This window comes from Telopea speciosissima, chromosome 8, assembly GCF_018873765.1.
Source record: "Telopea speciosissima isolate NSW1024214 ecotype Mountain lineage chromosome 8, Tspe_v1, whole genome shotgun sequence".
Classification (NCBI taxonomy): domain Eukaryota; kingdom Viridiplantae; phylum Streptophyta; class Magnoliopsida; order Proteales; family Proteaceae; genus Telopea; species Telopea speciosissima.
In genome coordinates, this window is record NC_057923.1 from 39,375,079 (window position 1) to 39,396,985 (window position 21,907).

Sequence of the window (21,907 nt, forward strand, 5' to 3'; positions counted from 1 at the left end):
ATTTCAACCACTCTAGGCGATTCTCTGGGCCTTTGGGCCAATTGCCCAAAGAATACAGCATTGTTGTATAGGCCCTGGGCTTGGCCCAGGGCTTGGGCTTTGCACCAACACCTCATCTAGGGTTTGGCACACATCTGAACAGGTGTGGGCCCCACATTTATGGATAGGAGAGAGAGTACCTGGGGTTGATGCTGTACATCATGTTGTGATCAGTGCAATCCATCTTCTGATAGGTATATAGGAGAACATCCTCGGGAGTTCTCCACTAAATTCAACCACTGGAGTGATGCTCCACAGTGTGTTTGGGTGACTGGTCAGAGGTCCCTATCCTTCATCCAAAATTCCAGTCAGTCAGGGATGGGCTTGACAAGTTAACCTCTCATTCCATCTTCTTCCCTCTTCTTCCTTATTCTTCCCCCTGACATTAAGCACAGTAGGAACATCTTGCCTATAAATCATTCTCTAACCATGTTTTTTACGTTCTCTCCCAATCCCCCAACCCTTGTGTCTTACGATTTGAGTAGTGACTTTCAAATCCACAACTCCTGCTCCCCATCTCCCACCTCTCACCTCTCATCCCTTGTTCATGCTCCATCTCCCACCTCTCATCTTCCTTCAACACCGTTAGAGGAGAAACTTACCTAGTCATGACTACTATCTATAGGATATGGGAAGAAGTCTGGCATAGGAATGTTGGGTGGGGCCTGGAGATTGGAGATGCAGATTGGTTCTTTATAGTCAAGAATGTAGCCCTCCTTGTCCTTACTTTCCCTAGCCACATCTTATTCAACCGTTTTGTGTGGAGCTTCACTAAGCAGACTGATGCAACACTATTGCTTACAATGCCCCTTAACCTACCATCTGTGATAATGACAGATGTACTCAAGGTTAAGATATTGAGGATACTAGGGATGCTGTATTCCTTCGTACAGTATCTAATCTCAAGACAACACCATATTACGAGATTGAAGTATATTTAGTTGAGTTATATACTCTGTAAAATATTTTCAGAGCAAATTTTAACGTTAAGAGATGTAAGAGTTCAAAGTTTAAAAAAAAAAAAAAAAAGGCCATTAGAAAGAATAAATTTGATTTGAAGAATTGATTTCACTATCAGTTTAGTCTCATCCAAACCGATATACTGGGGACAGATAATATTCGTCATACTTCATTATTATGATAGACAAGTCTGCAACTTTATTCCATGTTCTCAATGTTTGAAAATCTGACATTACAGATCAGAGGAAGCACAAACATTCTTGTACATTGGAGATGGATGCGGGACAGGGGAGTAATGGAGATGAGAGGTGGGAGTTGGAGCGTGAACAAGGGATGAGAGGTGAGAGGTGAGAGGTGAGAGAGGGGAGCGGGAACAGAGGATGAGAGAGGTGGGAGATGGGGGCAGGAGTTGTGGATTCGAGGAAGATGAGAGGTGGGAGACGGATTGGATAAATGGGGATTGTGTGAGAGGTTAATAGGGAAGATAGGTAAATAAAATGGTGTTTGTATTTGGGATTTTACCTTAAGGGTATTATGGGGAGTTTATACTGTGGTAAAGGTAATTTTGCCATTTAAAAAGAGTTAATAGTCACTTAACTACACAGACCTAACGGAGTGGCTTAAGTTGAATTAAAGTCATAAAATAGGGGGTGTCTGTGATATTTTGATAATGTTTGAGGTGTCTGTAATATTTGATATACTTACAAGGGGTGTGTGAAATTTTTTATTATGGGTCTTTCACTAAAATTTTGCCACGTAGCACAAATGTGGCAAAATAGTCGGCGGTGGAAGACATTCCTCACTACACAGTAAGACGCGTACATTTCCGCTCTTTCCGCTCTGACGAAGGCTTTATAAACAAGCAACCTTGGTGCTACCAATTGGAGAAATATCCGATTGCTGCCGTCTCTGTCGACCCAAATTCCTTCGGCGATTGTTTAGATCGCTTGATAGAGGGTGTGAAGGTTAGTCGATTTACAATCGATTATCTGTCTGTTCCATCTTTTTATTGTTCATAATAACCTGAGTTACTTCAGTACTTTGGTCGACTTCGATTGACCGAGATCTTTTAGCTCTGTTTTTGCTGCAAATTTGTAGGTGTGTGGTGCAGTTGATTTTTCTTCTGCTGGACAAAATGTATTTTTCAGTGAAAATTGAGGGTGGGTTCGGATTTCTCAGTTTTTCTAGGGTTCTCTGACCTCATATATGCACGCTTAAGTTAAAGTTCAGGGTTTATTCACCCCCCCCCGCCCCCCAAAAAAAAAGTCAGGGCTTTTCTTTTGTGGTGCTTTTTCTTTTATCTTCCTCTAGGCTTTTACTTTGTTTTGCTGCTTACTAGTTCATGGTATACTCGATTTCCCTTCCGTGCAAGAATTTTAAGCTTATTTTGCTCTGCCCCCTCGGTTTTCTTCTAGTGTTGGTTTGCCGGATTGAACGTTCTTTTGTTTAATAATGGAACAGGGTGATCAGGAGAGAACAGCGTTGTAATCTTCCAAGCTTTGGCTTTGATTGGAGAATCTTATTTCGGCAAGGATAGTATGGGTTCAGAAGGAACCCAAAAGGATATGGTAGTTACCCAGGTTAGTTTTGGTGGGTTCGACAGAAGTATAAGTGCCAAAGGGCTCACAGACTTTCTGGAAAATGAGATTGGGTTGATTTGGAGGTGTAGATTGAAGGCCTCATGGACTCCACCGGAGTCCCACCCCAACTTCGAAATCACCAACATGGAGGATATCCAGATTACTCTTGATTATGATAAGGTTGAACCTCATGCGTTTGTACATTTTGCATCTCCTGACTCAGCAACTGCAGCGTTGAATGCTGTGGGACGCAGTGATCTCATGTTAAACAAGAAGTCTTTGAGGGTGAACTTGGGCCCAGAGAGCCCATTCCGCATTAACCAGAGGAGAAGGACGACAAACCCCTTTAAATTCTCTGATGTCCGTGTTGATGTAGGAACACTGGTCAGTCGGGATGAGTTTTTTGTTGGTTGGAAAGGACCTATTTATGGTGTGGACCTTCTGGTCGATCCCTTTGATGGGACCTGCAAGGTCTGTTTTACAAAGGAGACAGCTTTCTCATTCAAAGGGACAACAAATCATGCGGTGATAAAATGTGACTTTAAGGTGGAATTCATGGTGAGGGAGATCACCCACATCAAACAGTATGCAGATACATCATCTTTAATAATTCTGTTGCAGTTGATATCATCTCCGTGTGTTTATTACAGAACTGCAGATGATAACATTTATGAGTCAGTTCCATTTGATATGCTGGATGATGAGGATCCTTGGATTAGGACTACAGATTTTACACCTAGCGGGGTAATCGGTAGGTGCAATTCCTACAGATTCTCAATCTCACCTCGTTTTGGGCGGAAACTGAATGAGGCCGTTGATTATCTAAAAGGACAGAGGATACCATATGAGCATCCTAGACAGAGCTTAAGGATAAAAAAAGAACCTAATTTTGGAGTGCCCATGTCTGACTCTTTCTTCTGTATTCATCACAAAGACGGAGTAAGCTTTGAAACCATGTTCTTGGTGAATGCTATCATGCACAAAGGTGTTATGAACCAGCACCAGTTGTCGAATGAGTTCTTTGATTTGCTGAGAATGCAGACAAGAGAGGTGAATGTGACAGCATTGAAACATATCTGTTCCTATAAGCATCCTGTGTTTGATGCATATAAGAGTCTGAAACTAGTCCAAGCATGGCTGCTGAAGGACCCTAAACTACTACTACTAAAGAGTTTCAAGGGTTCAAATGATAATGCTGAAGTGAGGAGATTGGTGATAACCCCAACAAAATCCTATTGCCTTCCACCAGAGGTAGAACTTTCAAATAGGGTGCTAAGGAAGTACAAAGAAGTTGCGGATCGGTTTTTAAGGGTCACGTTTATGGATGAAGGGTTTCAGCAGCTAAATTCTAATGTTTTATCTTACTATGTTGCTCCTATTGTAAGGGATATCACCTCAAATTCTTTTCTTCAAAGAACGACTGTATTCAAAAGAGTGAAGGCCATTCTGACTGATGGTTTTAATCTGTGTGGTAGGAAGTATTCCTTTCTTGCATTTTCATCCAATCAATTAAGAGACCGATCAGCATGGTTCTTTGCTGAAGATAAAAGTATCCGTGTGGATGATATTAAGAGTTGGATGGGGAAGTTCACAAATAAGAATGTGGCAAAATGTGCAGCAAGGATGGGACTGTGTTTCTCATCCACATATGCCACGGTTGAGGTTCCAATAAAGCATGTCAACCCCGACCTTCCAGATATTGAAAGGAACGGGTATGTGTTTTCTGACGGGATTGGAATGTTAACGCCTGACCTTGCCATGGAAGTTGCGGAGAAATTGCAATTGACAGCATACCCTCCTTGTGCCTATCAGATAAGGTATGCTGGTTGCAAAGGGGTTATAGCTTGTTGGCCCGAAAAAGAGGACGGGATACGCCTCTCCGTGAGACCGAGCATGAACAAGTTTGAATCTACACATACAATACTTGAAGTTGTGTCATGGACTCGCTTCCAGCCAGGGTACTTGAACAGGCAATTTGTGACTTTGCTTTCGGCCTTGGGCGTTCCAGATAATGTATTCTCTAGGATGCAAGATTCAATGGTTTATAAGCTGAACCAGATGCTTGAGAACACTGATGTGGCTTTTGATGTTCTTACCTCATCATGTGCTGAGCAAGGAAATACTGCAGCAATGATGCTGAGTGCAGGTTTCAAGCCTCAAACAGAACCTCATCTAAAAGGGATGCTCTCTTGCATACGAGCTGCCCAGCTGGGGGACCTTCTTGCAAAAGCAAGGATATTTGTTCCTTCAGGAAGATGGTTGATGGGTTGCTTGGATGAAATAGGGGTTCTTGAACAAGGTCAATGCTTTATCCAAGTTTCAACCCCTTCATTGGAAAACTGTTTCTTGAAACATGGTTCTAGATTTTCTGAGACAAAGAGGAATTTGGAAGTAATCAAGGGAACTGTTGCAATAGCTAAGAATCCCTGCCTACACCCTGGAGATGTTCGAATTCTGGAAGCTGTAGATGTGCCTGTCTTGCATCATCTTTTTGATTGTCTGGTCTTTCCTCAAAAGGGAGACAGACCTCATACAAATGAAGCATCTGGAAGTGACCTTGATGGGGATTTATACTTCGTGACTTGGGATGAAAATCTTCTACCTCCAAGCAAGACAAGTTGGCTTCCAATGGATTATTTCCCAGTTGAGACAAAAAAATTGCCACGCGCAGTCAATCATACGGTACTCACCTTCCCTATTTGAATATTTTCTTCTAATGTCTGTTATATTAATATGCATTCCACGATGTATAATATTCTAATAATAATTTGTTTATGCTCTATAGATAGCTCTTTCTTGGTCTTAGTTGACAGTTCATGCAACCACAGTTATTATTACTTTCTTTAATAAAAGGGCGTACCCAGTGCACAAGGCTCCCGCCACTGCGGGGTCTGTGGAGAGTTATAATGTACGCAGCCTTACCTCTTTTTTCGCGGAGAGGCTGTTTCCAGAATCGAACCCCTGACCACTTGGTCACAATGGAGCAACCTTACCGTTGCTCCAAGGTCCGCCCTCATTATTACTTTCTTTAATGAAAGCCTTATTTTTGTTCCTGATATTGAATAAAACATTTGATTGGCACTGTTAATTTTAATTTTCATTGGCCTGGTTGTTCTAGTTTAAGAAGTTGTAACATATGTGATTCAATACTTCTTTTCTTGCTTTTAAGTTGCTTGGTCATTATATCATTTCTAGCAACTGAATTAGTTTTTGCATTCTTTGTTTTTAAGTTTTTTTTGGTAATACAATAATTTATTGATGAAAGCCTCTCGGCAAGGAGGTGTTACAAGTGTCAAAATAAAGCCAATCAGAAATCAAACTTGGAAAAGAGTCGACCCACACAAAATCCGTTTGAACTGATGCACCAAAACCTGCAAGAGAGTTTGCCACAAAATTAATTCCCGAAGGATGTGATGGAAGGAAAGTCGAGCAAATCTTGTTGCAAAGATGAAGCAGTCCCTAATGATAGGTTTGATCCTCCAAGGTATCGATTGACCTCGTCCCGAAAGGATGTTGATGACCATTAGTTTGTTGTTCTCAATGCTTAAGTTTTGGAAGCCATAGGATAAAGCTAACTGCAAAGCCTTAAGAATTGCTATTGCTTCAGCAACACTTGCGTGTTTAGAACCAATACCTTTAGAAAAGCAATGTATTGGTCAGCTAGAGTGCCTACATATTCCACCAATGCCTGCCAGTCCTGGGTTACCTTGCTCCATCTACGTTAAATTTGATGCATCCTACGGGAGGACTCCAGGATATAGATTTGTTAGCACGAGATTCCTTGGCACCAATGTATGTAGGATCGGATAAACTCATCAGTGAAGCAAACAGCCTTGCGAATTAAGCAATTGGGAGCCTCAGTCTTCTAGCGAAAAGTCAAATCTAAGTAAGAGGACCATAAATTGCAGAAGAGACTTAGCATGAACATGCCCATTTGAGAACCTGTAATAGTAGGACAGAGTTGCTTCGTCATTTGGATTGCAGCCTCCTTGATATCCACTGAGTTGGAGATATATGATAGCCCTGTATAGGTCCATACTTCTTGCGCTAAAGGGCAGAAGGTGATTTATATCCGCTAAGGAGGGGGGGGGGGAGCATCTTAAACAAACAGGCGATCAATTAACCCCTTTCCGGACGAGCAGGACTGGTGTGGGAATATGTCCATGTAATAATTTCCATGTGAATATCTGCACCTTAGGAGCCATTGGAGCGTGCTAGAGTTTGTGCCAATATGATTGTGTGGAAGAACAGTCTTCTTGAATAGCCAACCGGAAAGCCGAAGCTACCCTAAGTCTACCATTTGATGTTGGTAGCTAGACATATCTGTCAGCTTGTGGGTGGAAGGGCAATGGGATCACCGGTATAGGTTTAAACAGCAGAAAAATAGACGAGGAAGAAGAAGAAGAAGAAGAATGAGAGGAAAGCTGTGCTCTCTTACATTGGAGAGGTCAGCTATATTCATAAATATAAAGGAGACTTTACAGGGGTAAAATAGGAAATGAAAAAGCATAAAACAAACCTAAACAAACCTAGCGTTATATAGGCTGATGCTATTACCGAGACCCAGCATTCCCATTTTACCCTCTATAATTCTAACACTCCCCCTCAAGCTGGAGCTAATATATCAATTATGCTCAGCTTGTTACAAATGTAATCACCCCTCCCACTAACTAGAGACTTAGTAAAAATATCAGCAAGTTTTTCTCCAGTCTTCACATACTTTGTAGAGATGACACCTTGTTGGAGTTTCTCTCTTATAAATTGACAATCCACCTCAATGTGTTTGGTTCTCTTATGGAATTCGGGGTTTGAGGCAATATGTATAGTCGCCTTGTTGTCACACCACAATTGCATTGGTGTAGAGCTCTCAAACCCTAGTTCAGTCAACATCTTCAGCCAAACCATCTCACAAGTAGCATGTGTCATGGCTCGATACTCGGATTCTGCACTCGATCTAACCAGAACACTCTGTTTCTTACTTTTCCTCCAACAAATATACAATAGCCTGTAGTTGACCTCCGATCAATTGGAGATCCAGCCCAATCTACATCAGAAAATCCCTCGACTCGAGTATGACCATGATCAGTGTACACTAACCCTTGTCCAGGAGCCTTCTTGAGATATCTTAAAATCCGAATGACAGCATCCTAATGAGGTGTCCTAGGAGATGACATGAATTGACTTACAACACTCACCGGAAATGAAATATCAGGTCGAGTGAATGTCAAGTAATTCAGCTTTCCATCCAACTTTTTGTATCTTTTTGGATCATCAAGGGGATCCCCTTCATTTGCAACAAGTTTTATATTGGAATCCATTGGGTTCTCAAGAGGTTTACACCCTAGCATCCCACTCTCCATAAGCAAGACAAGGGTATACTTCCGCTGTGAGAGAGATATGCCCTTCTTGGATTGAGCCACTTCGACTCCTAAGAAATAATTTAGCTTTCCCAAATCTTTAGTTTGAAATCTCTGTTGAAGATGAGCTTTCAAACTATCGATTCCTGTAGAGTCATCACTAGTAATCACAATGTCATCAATATATACAATCAGAAAGATACTTCCAGCACTTGTCCGACAGTAGAAGAAAGAGTAGTCACTATTGCATCGTGACAAACCAAACTCAAGAACCACCTCTGTAAATCGGCCAAACCAGGCCCATGGAGACTATTTCAGTCCATACAGAGATTCCTTCAATCTACAAAGTAAGCCACACTCCCCCTGAGCAACAAACCTCGGAGGTTGCTCCATATATACTTCCTCTTGGAGATCTCCATAGAGGAAGACATTTTTGACATCGAGCTGATGCAAGGGCCACCCATGGGAGGCGGCAAGAGAGATCAAAACTCGAACAGAGGAGAGCTTGGTAACTGGAGAAAAGGTATCCAAGTAATCGACACCATACACCTGTGCATAGCCGTTGGCTACCAATCGGGCTTTCAGGCGAGTAAGAGAACCATCAGTATGAACCTTGACCACATAAACCCACCGACAACTAAGGGCAGACTTCCCAGGTGGCAGTGGAACAAGATCCCAAGTGTGGTTATGTGCCAAAGCCTGAAGCTCTTCCTCCATAGCTGTCCCCTAGCCAGGAACAGATAATGCCTCTTTAATGTTCTTAGGAATAGGATGAGATGCAACAGTGGAAAGACAGGTTTGATTGTTTGAAAGCTAGATGACAAACCAGAATAGGAAACATGAAAAGAAATGGGGTGTGTAACACACCGATGGGTACTTTCCGATGAGCAATGGGCTGATCCAAATCAGAAAAGGGAGGATCAAGGGTAGGATCCACAGACGGCAAAGACGTGGCAGCAGGCAGAGCATCAATAGGGGCAGCAACATCTTCTCTCCGATGAGGTTCATGGTGATACACACGAATGATGGGAGGCCGAACAAGGGGCTGCATAGGAGATGGGGCAACAAGAAGCTGAATAACACAAAGAGGAAGATCCTCATCCAAGGAAGGATCCTCAACAGGCTCAGGCACATAAGATTGAGATTCAAAGAAAGAAACATCAGCAGGAACAAAATACTTGCGAAGTACAGGAGAATAACAACGATACCCTTTCTGAACACAAGAATAACCCGCAAAAATACATTTGATGGCTCTGGGGTCTAACTTCGATAACCCAGGAGTATGGTCACGAATAAAGCAGACACACCCAAAGACATGTGGGAGCAATGGGAATAAAGACTCAGAAGGAAAGAGTAAAGCATGAGGAATGCCCCCACCTAGAATAGAGGGGGCTTTCGATTGATAGATAACAAGCAGTCAATACTGTATCAGCCCAGAAAGTTTTGTCCACCTTCATTTCAAAGAGAAGGGATCGAGTCACTTCCATGAAGTAATGGTTCTTCCGTTCAACCGCACCATTTTGTTGGGGTGTGTTGGAACATGAAGACTGATGGATGATCCCACGAGTGGTCATAAAGTCTAAAAAAGGAGCAGAAAAGTACTCACATGCATTATCACTGCGCAACACCTTAATATAAAATCCAAATTGATTCTTAATTTCAGCAACAAAGGAGGAAAAGACAGAAAACAACTCAGAACGAGTTTTCATTAAGTATAACCATGTCACACGAGAGTAGTCATCAACAAAAGTAATAAAATATGCAAAACCCAACTTAGAAGACACACGACAAGGACCCCATACATTTGAGTGAACTAAAGAAAAAGGTTGTAAAGCCCGTTTATTGACACGAGGGGGATAACTCACACGGTGGAGTTTCCCAAACTGACACGATTCACAATCTAAAACCGAAAGAGAATGCAAACTAGGAAATAGTTTTTGTAAACTCTGTAATGACGGATGACCAAGGCGACAATGAAGCTGATCTGGGGTGGCTGTGCTTGAACAAGCAATAGAAGATGTGTCCTCAAGAAGATAGAGCCCCCCCGAGACCCTGCCTCTACTAATCGTCCTCTTCGTCTGCAAATCCTGAAAGACACAAGAATCAAGAAAGAATGTTATGAAACAGTTGTAGGCATTGGTAAGTTGATGAACAGACAAGAGATTAAAATGAAATTTAGGTCAATATAAAACAGAGGATAGGGACAAGGAAGAAGTGGGCCTAACAGTACCAGTGCCTCTGACGGTTGCATAGGAACCATTAGCCAAAGTGACACTCGAATGAGAAGGTTGTAAAGAGGAAAAGATACTTGAGATGCCAGACATATGATCTGAGGCCCTTGAATCAATGATCCAAGGCCTAGAAGTGGACAGACACGCAGTGGCATTACCTTTTTGGACAGAAGTAGTAGTGGAGGAAATGTCCTGAGCAGCCTTGCCTTGGCTGTAGCGAGCATACTCCTCCTCTGTCATAGTCAAGGTCACATGGCGCTTTTCAACCGGTACAAATGGGGTTGCAGGATCGACACTGGCCGTGTTAGCCAACTTGGCTGCAGGCTTGCCATGTAACTTCCAACAATAATGCTGAATGTGACTAGATCTGCCACAATGATGACAAGTCCTTGAAGGACCAGATCTCTCAGACTTCTCAGACAAGTCATGGGTACTAGCAGAAGGTGCAGCTGGGGGAGTCTTGGTGTATTGACGACCCCCACTGTGGCCACTACTCACAAGAGCTGAACTTTCACCAGAAGAGACTCGAGTAGTGTCACGAGGTACATGAAGAACTCGAGAAAAAGTGTCTGCAAAAGATGGAACTGTAATACCCCCAAGGATCTGAGATCGGACTGAGTCAAAGTTAGGGGGCCTAGATTGCCCAAGAAGCTCATAACTGCTAGTTGCTCACGTTGTTGCTGCATTTGAGTAACATCAGAGGTAATGGGCAGCAAAGCATTCAACTCCTCATACATCCTCTTGAAATCAGCAAAGTGTTGAGTCAATGGTTGATCCTTTCTATGAACTCAATAAAACTCTTGAGAGAGTTCATAAATCCTGGAGAGGTTGTTGTGTCCAGAGTACAATACGGCCAGATACTCCCATGGATCCTTAATAGTGTCAATATGGGTCACATGATCTACAATATTGCTATCCATAGAGTTGAGCATCTGACCCAAGATGCGAGCATCAACAACCTCCCAAGCATTAGCAGTCATAGTGGCAGGTTTCGTGCCAGTTAGATGATACTTCTCACCCCTTCTTGTGAGAACTACAGTCACAATCTTGTGCCATTGTTGATAATTCTGACTACCCTCTAGCTTTTTAGAGGTCAAAAAATTAGGTGAAGAGGATACAACCTCAGTCACAGCCTTGGTGTCCGTCGATGTCACATTCTCTCCCATAATGACCACAAAGAAGAACACCAGCAAGTAATAACAGGTCTGAACTCAAACCAACAACAGTGGCAGCACAAATGACCCACAATCTTTACCAAAGAAGCATTCAAAAATGCATTCCAGAATAGGCAGCAAACAATAGCTAGCAACAGCAGCTCAATGAACAAGTATAATCACCAAAGAACACAGACAAAAGGCTCACAGCAAGCAAACCAGTAGCTGAACAGCATTAGAATAACCAAAATACAGCCCCATAAACCTTGATTCAAACATCGAGTCCCAGCCTAAGGCCACTCTAACAGCAAACTAATCCAAAAGAAGGATTGCAACAATGAAAAGATAAGAAGTATATACCATAAATGCATCCCACAACACTCTTAAACCATTGTAAGAATCACCGAACCTGATTGGAGTAAGAGATGATGCCTTCAAACCATTGCTGCAATCTATCAAACTACCCCCTACGGCAGAGAGGATCCCTAAGAGGTCTGCAAAATCTGATAGGGTTTTATTCCACCCTCTTCTTTGAGTTGGAGAAGTAAGAAAAAGGATGATGAGGGAGATGGAAGCTTTCCCTGATCAGACCTGCTCTGATACCATGTAAACAGCAGGAAAATAGAAGAGGAAGAAGAAGAAGAATGAGAGGAAAGCTGTGCTCTCTTACGTTGGAGAGGCCAGCTATATTCATAAATATAAAGGAGACTTTACAGGGGTAAAATAGGAAATGAAAAAGCATAAAACAAACCTAAACAAACCTAGCGCCATATAGGCTGATGCTATTACCGAGACCCGTCATTCCCATTTTACCCGCTATAGTTCTAACATGCCTTATCAGGTGGCAGTGAAAGACCAACTTCATGTTCCGAGTTTGTAAATGCGAATCGATAAAATGTGCCAAACTTCGGGGAGCATTTCTGGGGAGCTGAAAAGGAGCAGTAGAGGGAGGGAAGTTGGGGATCCAATTGTCCACCCAAGGATTTATCAACATACCATCTCCGACCTGAAGGAATATACCTGTGCGGAGGAGTGGAATAGCACCCACAATTAATTTCCATCCCCAGGATGCCTTTGGAGAAGAAGAAGAAGCATGTAAAATATCTGTCCTTGGGAAGTGTTTCTGCTCAATCACCCCACAAGGATGTATCTGGAAATAAGAGCTCCCATGCTTTTTTTTGCCAATAAAGCCTGATTCATAGGATCAGATCTCTTGAGGTTTAGGCCACCACATCGTTTAGGTTGCTTAGCCATTATATCACTTCTGGCAACTGAATACCAGTGTCTTGTTTATCAATCAATTGGTACTCATGGGAATATTATGCATCTTGAGGTACCAATCGATTTGGCATTTTGTTATTGGGTAGAGGTTCCACTGAAATCCCAAGAAATTTAAAATACAAGAAATAAAAAAGGAAGACTTTTCTTCAGGATCAATTAGTAATGTAGTCCTAGGTTTGAAAAGTCAAAACTAGGAGCCAATTAACCATGATCTGATCTGAATAGGTGGTTCTGTTAGGTCAAAATAGAGTTTTTGACCAAACTAGGGTTAGGGTTTGATTTGTGGGTTATGTCAAGTTGGTGTAGGGAAGTCTATCAGTGAAGGTCCTGAGATGTTTTGAATTTTTGATGGAGGGAAGTGTGTAAACTTGACAGGGCAGCAATTTAGGTTTAGGGTTTTGGGTTTTTTAAAAAGTGGAAATTGAGGGGAACTAGGGTTTAGGGTGAGGGGATTGGAACCAAGTTTGGATCGAGTGTTCCCTAGGGGGAATAGAGCACTCAGCCAGCTTTTGGTGAAATTCTGATGGTTAGGTTGGACTGTGGGGGATTTAGGTTAGGGGAAAATTGAAAACAAAAGGGGGAAAGCTAGGATTGGGATGGGAAAGGATTAGAAGAAGAGTAATGGGGTTGGGGATCATTTCCAACTTACTGTTGTTGCAGAAATTCTCTGGCAGCTTGTTGGAAGTTGAAACTTGAATAAAAATCAGATCTTGGATAGAAAACTTAAATGGAGCTTCAATAGAACCACCTGGGCTTCACACCACAAGGTGTCGATTGGATCAAACACCAATCCCACCAGCCTTGATCAGACACAAAGCAGTTCTTCAAAGAAAAAACAAAGTTGTAGAGCAGCTTGAGCATAAATTTTATTTTATTTTTTTAATGTTGAATGTTCTGTGCTCTCTCTCTCTCTCTCTAATGGTCATTTTTGCTCGGAAAGAAGTCAGGCGAGATCAGGGCTTCCGGTGGGTTCCTCGCTCACTTTGATGGCCCACAACACTACTGTTCACCTTCGATTATCCCACCAGCAGGTTCTAGCCAGGTCTACGAAGCCTGGGTTTATGCTGAAAACCTTCTACGAAGGTCCTACCCAGGTCTAGGAAACTGCCAGACCAGCTTTCGTGAACCTCCCCTGCCTACTCACGGCTCTGGAGAACACGCAGAAAAACAGAGATCGAAGGTGCTGAATCCTTCGATTATATTGTTATCCTTCGAAAGTGCAGAAAAAAACAGGGGGGGGGGTTACCAAACTCATTGAAGCACAAACGGTAACAGGAGAGCGGCTGCAACCCCTTGTCGTCTTCATGGAAGATCTCAGGTACGCATCCCCGAGCACCCGATCCCCACTTCCCAGGCTCTCCCACCCCAAAATCAGACCTGTATCCCTAACACCTATCCTCAATTACTGTAGCCACGAATCAGCCTTTCCCTCTCAAGCCTGTCTCTCCAAACCCTACCCTCTACGTTCTTCTACCTGAACTAAACCCTCTCACCAGGACCAAACCCTCTAGCCCCAGAACCAAACCCTCTCACCTCCCCGACAACCAACACGACTAGCCAACACCAATCCACCACCTACCTTCTAAGTCACCTACACCTCCAGCCCCAAGTTACCACTACTCTCCTGCAAGAGTGGCTGTGGTCTGACTTGTACAGCTCAACGGTAAATTACTCAAACATACTAGTCAGCTCCACCTTGCCACTCCGGTAAATCACACTTGACTTGAACTCTGGTAACTGCTGGCCCTGTTACAGCTGTGAAGGGTCCCTGTTTTGCTGCCGTGTATTGCTCTATTATACTGTTTTGCTGTTTTTTGTTCTAATATACTGTGTATTCTATTACCCTGCTGCCTTGCCCCTTCCCTCCTTGCTTGCTGCCTATGGTTCTATCACCCTATTTTACTGCATATTGTTCTATACTTCTATTACACTGCTGCACCCTTGTACTACCTCATCACTGCTTACCTTATATTACTTATTGTTAGAGCATTATTATCGACTTATTATGCATTGCTCTATTATCACTGCTTGACCCGTATATTGCCTCATCATTGCTTGCTTTTATTGTGTTTGGCTGCCATACATTGCTCTAATATCACTGCCTGGCCCTGTTTTATTGCGTATTGTTAGTGCATTATATTACTTTTTTAGTATTAGCGCAGTACTGCTTTCATTTGATTCATTTTGTTGTGCTTGACCTACTGTAGGTCTGATTGCATTATATATTTCATCTGTTTTATTTCTTGCATCCATTTGTTTCATTTGTCATTTTTCTGGGCTGTTCCATTAGCTGCTTTCTGAGTTACTTGCCTGGAAGTTTTGATATATCCTTCGGTTTTTGTACTATGTGCGTGGCTTCCATTATCTGATGCCTAAGTGATTCTCTGTCTTGGTTTTAGTCTTATCCCTTTATTTAATGCTGGGAAACTCATTGTTTATACTTTTCTGTTAAATAACCTATTTTCCTATAGTGGTGTGTCAGATCGGCAGCCGACACTGTAGTATATCCGGCCAACGACGTTTGTATGGATCCTTTTGTTTTTTGATCTTTTTCTTGATCTCATGTCTTGCCGGCCTCTTTCTTCTATGGCGTCCCCCATACGCGACGCGTCGCATCTTCGCCCAGATGCGTGATAAGTAGGCAAGAGCAAGTGAGAGGAACTTTGCCAGCCCAGAATCGTAGGATTATTTTAGCTTCCTGAAACATTGGATCCTTAACGGGTAAGAGCCTGAAGTTGATAGATGTTATAAGGAGACGAAGGATTAATATAGCTTGTATCCAAGAGACAAGATGGAAGGGTAACAAAGCTAAAGTGTCAGACGACTTCATATTTTGGTATGCGGGAGACCAAAGTAATAGAAACAGAGTGGGGATTGTTGAAAACTAGGGGTATTTTAGTCGTATATTTTGGGTTTTTGGGGTTTTTTGTTATTTTACATCAGTTCTGTCCTTAGTTTGTAAGGTTGTAATAAGTAAGGGGTTAGGGGTAATTTCATATATCCCTAACTACCTTACTTTCTATTTTGTCTAAATTTATTATATATTGAGAGGCAGCCTGCGTGAAGGTATTCTAATTTACCTATCGCAGGCTGCTCTCCTCTCTTGCGGCAACTTCTTCTCCCTCTCTTTCTTCTTCTTCTTTCATCTTTCTTCCTTCACCCCTGATGTAATTAGTTTAATTCTGATTTGCAACATGGTATCAGAGCTATACTAATCAATCAAGGGTTCTTCAATCCCTTTCTTCTGGTTTTCTCCTTCGGTTTCCCATTTTTTTTTTTTTGGTGTGCAGCCACTGATTGCTGCTCTGGTTTGCTATGGATTAAAGCCTCCTTATTAATGAATGGAGGGCTGTTTTTGATCTCTCTCGATGGAGTTTGGTTACTGATGGGAAGACAACCTTGAAGAATCGATCAGAAATTGTTCTTGCTGAATGTTTTTTTGTCTCTCTCGATGGTGATGGTTCCTACTATCACTGGGTGCTAATGGAAAATTAAAATTCTGAAATTCTAGGGTTAGGGTTTCGGGTTTTAGAATCTACATTGAAATTAGGGTTTAGAGTGGTATTTTTGGGCTGGACTTGGGACTGAGTTTCCCAAACAGTGAGGGGAAGGCTCGACTGAAGTTTGAAGGGGAATGGATGGCTGGAAGTATGGTTTCTGAATTTTAGGGTTTTTTGAGTTTTATGTGAGTGAGGGGATTAGGGTTTTTGATGGACAGTTGAGGCTGCCGGTTAGCTTGAGTGGAAGGAGGGCAGTAAGGGATCTGTGGTTAAATTTTCGATGAAGACTGATGAAGGATGAAGGCTGGACAGGTTCTAGATGAGTTAGGGTTTAAGGGATTTCAAATAAAATTAAAAAAAGGAATGATGGGATGAGCTGTAGGGGGCTAGGAGAAGAAGGGAATGACTGTAATGAATAATTAACTTACTAGATTGAGCAGGTCTTCAATGGAGGCAGCAGCTATGTGATAGAAGGATAGAACCACCTTCCAGCTGAAGAAGATCCTCCCAGCCGTCACGGCGTAAGGAGTCAATTGGTTTCCACCAATCCCTTTCCACCTTGAGATCCACAAGGATGCACACTCACAAAGGAGCAAGGAGCAGCAACAATGGCAGCCAGCAAGCAAAGCTCGATTTTTTTTTAAATCAAATAAACTGTGAGGAGCCTCCCACATTTTCTAATTTTATAATAGAGGGCCAATAGCTAAATCCTAGTACAAAATAACGCCTCCCTTGATAAATTGTGGAAGAGAAGGAATTAAAATTAAAGCTAATAACTTAAAGCAGTAAAATATGTACCCCTAATAACTTAAATTTAAAGACACTTAGCTAAATAACTTAAATTGACCCAATTGAACAACCGGTTCAATTTAACTAGCAGAAAATAAACCAAGTATGGAATGGAAATACTAGAATGTAAACCTAAGCTATGCTTCCCTAACTAAGCTCTCTGTCAGGACTTCTTCTTCTTCTTCCTACTTGGTGCTGCATCAAGGAGTTGGGGTTACGACGACAGAAAACATGAAGAGAAGTAGAGGCGGTAGGGAGGGGAAGCCGGGTAGAATTAATGGTTGAGTGACAGGAGGGGACTGGCCCATTAGGACCAGATGGGCTAGTGAAAGTGGAACAAGGGGTGGGCTGGGTCGGAGAGGAAAATGATAAAGGAGAGGTGGCTGGCCCATTAGAACCAGATGGGCTAGCCAAAGGGGGACTAGAGTTGGGCTGGGCTACAGAGGGAATCAATAGAGTGGGGACTGCAACAGTGGAAGGGAGAGTCGAGGAGAGAGAAGGCGAAAGGGGGGAAAATCATTTAGAAGTCGATTTGAGAAAAGAAGAAATCCCAAGGTGAAGGGGAAGCGACTTTGGGGAAGTTTGCAAAGGGGTGACTGGGTCAAGGTCATCAGGCTTCGCAGATCCGACAGGAGTAGGGACAAAGGAGAAAGGCTCAGGGAGAAGACCAGAGGCCAGCTCATCGAGGCTTGGGAAAGCTACATCATTGTAGAGGCAGGCGCCTGGAGAGAGAAATGGTTGAACTTGCCATGGCAGGGGGACCATTTGCTCAGAGGGGGTAGGGCGACGGGGAGAGGTCGAAGCCAAGAAATCTTTTCGGCAATTTTTCCAATGGCGGCTTCTTCTCCGGCCACGACTAGGGGTGCGCTGCTCAGAGGTTGCCGGAAGAGAGGTAGAGGCAGAGGCTTCAACTGAGATGCATTGCTCAGAGGCCGCTAGAAGAGAGACTAGGGATGCGCCTCTGACTCCACGACTAGGGATGCACTGCTCAGAGGCTGCCGGAAGAGAGGTAGAGGCTTCGACTGGGTTGCGATTCTCAGAAGCTGCTGGAAGAGAAGCAATGTCTTCAGCTGGAGGATTTCTTAGCTCTAAGGTGGGGTTCGGTCCTTTGAAAGAAAAAGGCAGAGCAGGAGAAGCTTCAGCGATGGTTTCACTTCCAGCATTAGGGTATTTTCTCATCGAATGACCAAAAACCAGTCATAGTGGACAGCCTGGTTGAAGGAGAACCCTTCGTCATCAACAAGGATGGAGGCTGGCAAGGAAGAGTTCGACGGAACTTCCACACAGATTCTGGCGAAGGCGAGGCGATCCTGGAGTTTAGTTCTGCCATTTGAGTAGAGAGGATTTCCAAGGACCAAGGTAATTACTCTAAGACACTTCTCACACTAGAAATGCAAAGGGAGCCCAGGGAGAGAGATCCAGAGCGGAAGAGAACTGAGATTGAGATGATGTAGCTGAAGATAGTGGTTCCATTGCCGGAGAAAGAGGGGTTTTCTTCCAACGTTCCAGGGACCTCCAGCCATAACTCTGCTTTTGACTTCTACTTTAGCAAACTTGAAGATGAAACCATTATCGAGCAGGCATGTATCAAAATGACCCTTTGTGGGATCAAACCATTAGAAGTAACTATCTGTCCATATAAGGACCATTTGGTTTAGTTATTTGTTTGGTATGTACAATACAATTAATTTTTTTAAGGTATTCTTGTCACTTGTGTTACTAAATCCATGTGTGACCTCAACGTAGACTCGCCTCTTAGGCTGTGACATAGAAGTGAGTGGGTTCCTATGGGCCTCATCTGATGAGGATTTATTTAGGTTACCGGGGATGAAATTGGATGTGGCTGAGTTTCCTTTGGAATTGTCACCATACCTTTTTCTGAAAGCCTTAAAGAATGTGATATATCTGGCAGATAAGATCATTGGGGTGTCTACTCATGGCCTAGGTGAGATCTATGTAAATCTTATGTTAACCGTCTGTCACTATAGGCAAGGTTCAAAAACTCGGGTCTCGGAGCCATCTCGGCCCAGCCCAAAACCGAGTCGAGTCGAGATCTCGGCGAGTTTTTGTAATTTTTTTTCCCGACTCGGAAGCCCATCTCGGTGGGTTTTAGACCTCTTTTGGGTCTGGAAGTTGGTATTCAGCCTATTTTAGGCTATTTAAACACAATAGCATTATCAGATTTTGCAAAAACAAAGTCCAAATAGGAGTTTCAGTTAGTGGGAAAGCAGGACAGACACTTACTAAATGCTTTTGTATTTGTATTTCATTTACTTAAGATATTATTCATAAATAAGCAAATACCCCCTAGTTGAATCCAATAAAAATAGTTAAAAAATCAAATTCCAAAAGGAAAAAAAGTCAACCCCCCAGTTCAAGAACAAAAACTGGATTTTCGGCGGTAGGTGCAATTTTCAACTTTCTAATGCTGGGGCTTTTCTCAAATAAAAGAATTCCATAAATCTTAATATGGTAAAACATTGCTAAAAATCATAAGTGCGGTAAAATATTCATTTGTTTTGATGTCCAAAAATATGTTTTCATTCAGAGCGATTTTGACAGCATTCGCACACACCGAATTAAGTTTGACCGGTACATAACTCCTTCAATATAAATCAGATTTAAGCAATCTTGGACTTGTTGGAAAGCTTTCAGATTTATGGAATTTTTAGATTTGGGAAAAACCCCAGCATTAGAAAGTTGAAAATTGCACTTATCGCCGAAAATCCAGTTTTTGTTCTTGATCTGGGGGGTTGACTTTTTTTCCTTTTGGAATTTGATTTTTTAACTATTTTTTTTGGATTCAAATAGGGGGTATTTGCTTATTTATGAATAATATCTTAAGTAAATGTAATACTAGGCATAAATAAGTGTCTGTCTTGGTTCTTGGCATAGATAGGTGTCTGTATACCAAGAATTTCCAGCAAGATCTCGAGATCTGTCTTGGTTCCTGGCATAGATAGGTGTCTGTATACCAAGAATTTCCAGCAAGATCTCGAGATCTGGCACTCATATAAAGGACCTAGATGGGCATTTTCCTATGTCAAACCGAGATCTCGACCGAGATCCGAGATCTCGACCGAGATCCGAGATCTCGGTGAGATATTGTACTTTTGTGACTCGACCCCCATCTCGTCTCGGATTTTTGAAATACCGAGAAACTCGGCGAGATCGAGTTCTCGAACTATGACTATAGGTGGGATTGAACTGTGTATTCCTTCTATTTATGTTGTTGAATTGTGGAATCTAATGTATTCTGTCATCTATCTTGTCTTCTAGTTTCATGTTATGAGTCTTAGACTTCAGCCTTGCCCCTCAGAAAACTGTCCAGTTATTCTATATTTTCTTGCTATTCACTTCTAGAAGACAGAAGCATGTTTAATTGCATCTGTGAAACAATTACAGAAATCTCTAATGTTTATATCTATTTTTGGTTGAACAGGACATAATAGATTTCTTCTTAAAGAACATGGTAACTGAGAACCTTGGTGTTATCTGCAATGCTCACGTGGTTCATGCTGACCAGAGTGAATATGGGGCCTTAGATGAGAAATGCTTACGACTGGCTGAACTTGCAGCCACAGCTGTTGACTTCCCAAAAACTGGCAAACTTGTTACGATGCCCCCAGCGCTTAAACCGAAAATGTACCCTGATTTTATGGGCAAGATTGAATCCCAGTCATACAAGTCAACCAAAATCTTGGGCAAACTCTATCGCAAGATTAAAGATGCATCTGAAGAAGTGCCAATATCCATGGAGCTGATCTGTGCTACTGAAGAAATTCCTTATGATGCTGATCTCGAGATCCCAGGGTCAGCAGATTTCCTTGAAGATGCCTGGAGTCATAAATTAACATATGATGGGCAGCTGAGTGCTCTTTTGCGGCAGTACAAAGTGAACAGGGAGGAAGAGGTGGTGACAGGGCACATATGGTCCATGCCAAAACACAGTAGCAAGAAACAAGGAGACCTGAAAGAGAGGCTTAAACATGCTTACAACGCATTAAAGAAGGAGTTCAGGCAAATTTTTGAGAATATGGGTCCAGATTCACAGAAACTCACGGATGATGAAAAGAACACTGCTTATGAACAGAAGGCATCAGCATGGTACCAAGTGACATATCACCCTCGATGGGTGAAAGAAGCACCGCAGCTGAGGGAGTGTGAGGGTGAAAACCTATCATCAATGCTTAGCTTTGCTTGGATCCCAGCTAACTACTTGGTCTGTATTAAGATTAGGCGGCGTGGAGTGAAAAATGTTGATGCCACCAAACCAATAAACAGTCTTGCTAAATACCTGGTGGAGCGAATGTGACTGCCGTTCTTTTTTTTCTCGTCGACACTCAATATTTGGCTGCAGTTCTTTATTAAGTGCTCAAGTGAAAGAGGTCAACCTTGTAGATATATATGCTCATTCTTTTTTGTTTGCATTAAGTGAATGTAAGGACCACAAGCTCCATTGAGATCTGTTATTAATTATGAAATGATTGTAGCGCTTTTGGTAATTTATTTTTTTAAACTATTGATAATCCTTTTGGTAATTTTTAAAAACCTTAGAAACAATTTAGAGTCTCAGGCTGTGTTTGGAAGCCATGAGAGAAAAAAAAAATTTACTGTATTGTTTTCTTTTCTCCATGGTTTTCTCATTGTTTGGTGTGTACATCAACATGGGAAGATGCTGTGCTTCAAATTTAAAAATCATGATTTTAGTGAAATTTTCATTCGTTGCCAAAATTTTTTTCTTGCCCTGAAGACGAGAAAGCTTCAACAAGACGAGAACATTTTCTGTTTTGGCCCCGCGAGAGATTACTTGTTTTTAAGTTTTCCTCCTACCACAGCCAAGCAAGACAGGCTTCATTGCATTAGTCGCAGGTTCGTCAATTTCACTTTTCTCTTTCTATCCCGCTTGCTCACTCTGATTTCTCGCCTTGCTATGATGTATTCGAACTAATGAGATTTTCTTGACGCTTCTCCTGTTGAATGCATAGTTTGCACTTTGTTGTTTCTGGTTACAAT

General features: G+C 42.3%; 1 protein-coding gene and 1 long non-coding RNA gene across 2 annotated transcripts; both read left to right on the forward strand.

Moving 5' to 3' along the window:
* Nucleotides 1–1,926: 1,926 nt before the first annotated feature.
* Nucleotides 1,927–21,235, forward strand: LOC122671028 (RNA-dependent RNA polymerase 6). Its single transcript, XM_043868115.1, has 3 exons — nucleotides 1,927–1,964; nucleotides 2,461–5,261; nucleotides 20,334–21,235. The coding sequence occupies exons 2-3, from the start codon at nucleotides 2,538–2,540 to the stop codon at nucleotides 21,204–21,206; spliced, it is 3,597 nt and encodes a 1,198-aa protein (XP_043724050.1). The 5' UTR covers nucleotides 1,927–1,964; nucleotides 2,461–2,537; the 3' UTR covers nucleotides 21,207–21,235.
* Nucleotides 5,601–12,754, forward strand: LOC122671029. Its single transcript, XR_006334304.1, has 2 exons — nucleotides 5,601–5,808; nucleotides 12,563–12,754. It is a non-coding gene; the product is annotated as an uncharacterized LOC122671029 (long non-coding RNA).
* Nucleotides 21,236–21,907: the final 672 nt, after the last annotated feature.

What these genes read in the sequence shown, in the direction of transcription:
- LOC122671028 (XM_043868115.1), top strand. Translation starts at nt 2,538, where the DNA reads ATGGGTTCAGAAGGAACCCAAAAGGATATGGTAGTTACCCAGGTTAGT. An exon ending in CACGCGCAGTCAATCATACG is followed by an intron (nt 5,262 to 20,333) that starts GTACTCACCTTC and finishes TTGGTTGAACAG; the next exon opens with GACATAATAGATTTCTTCTT.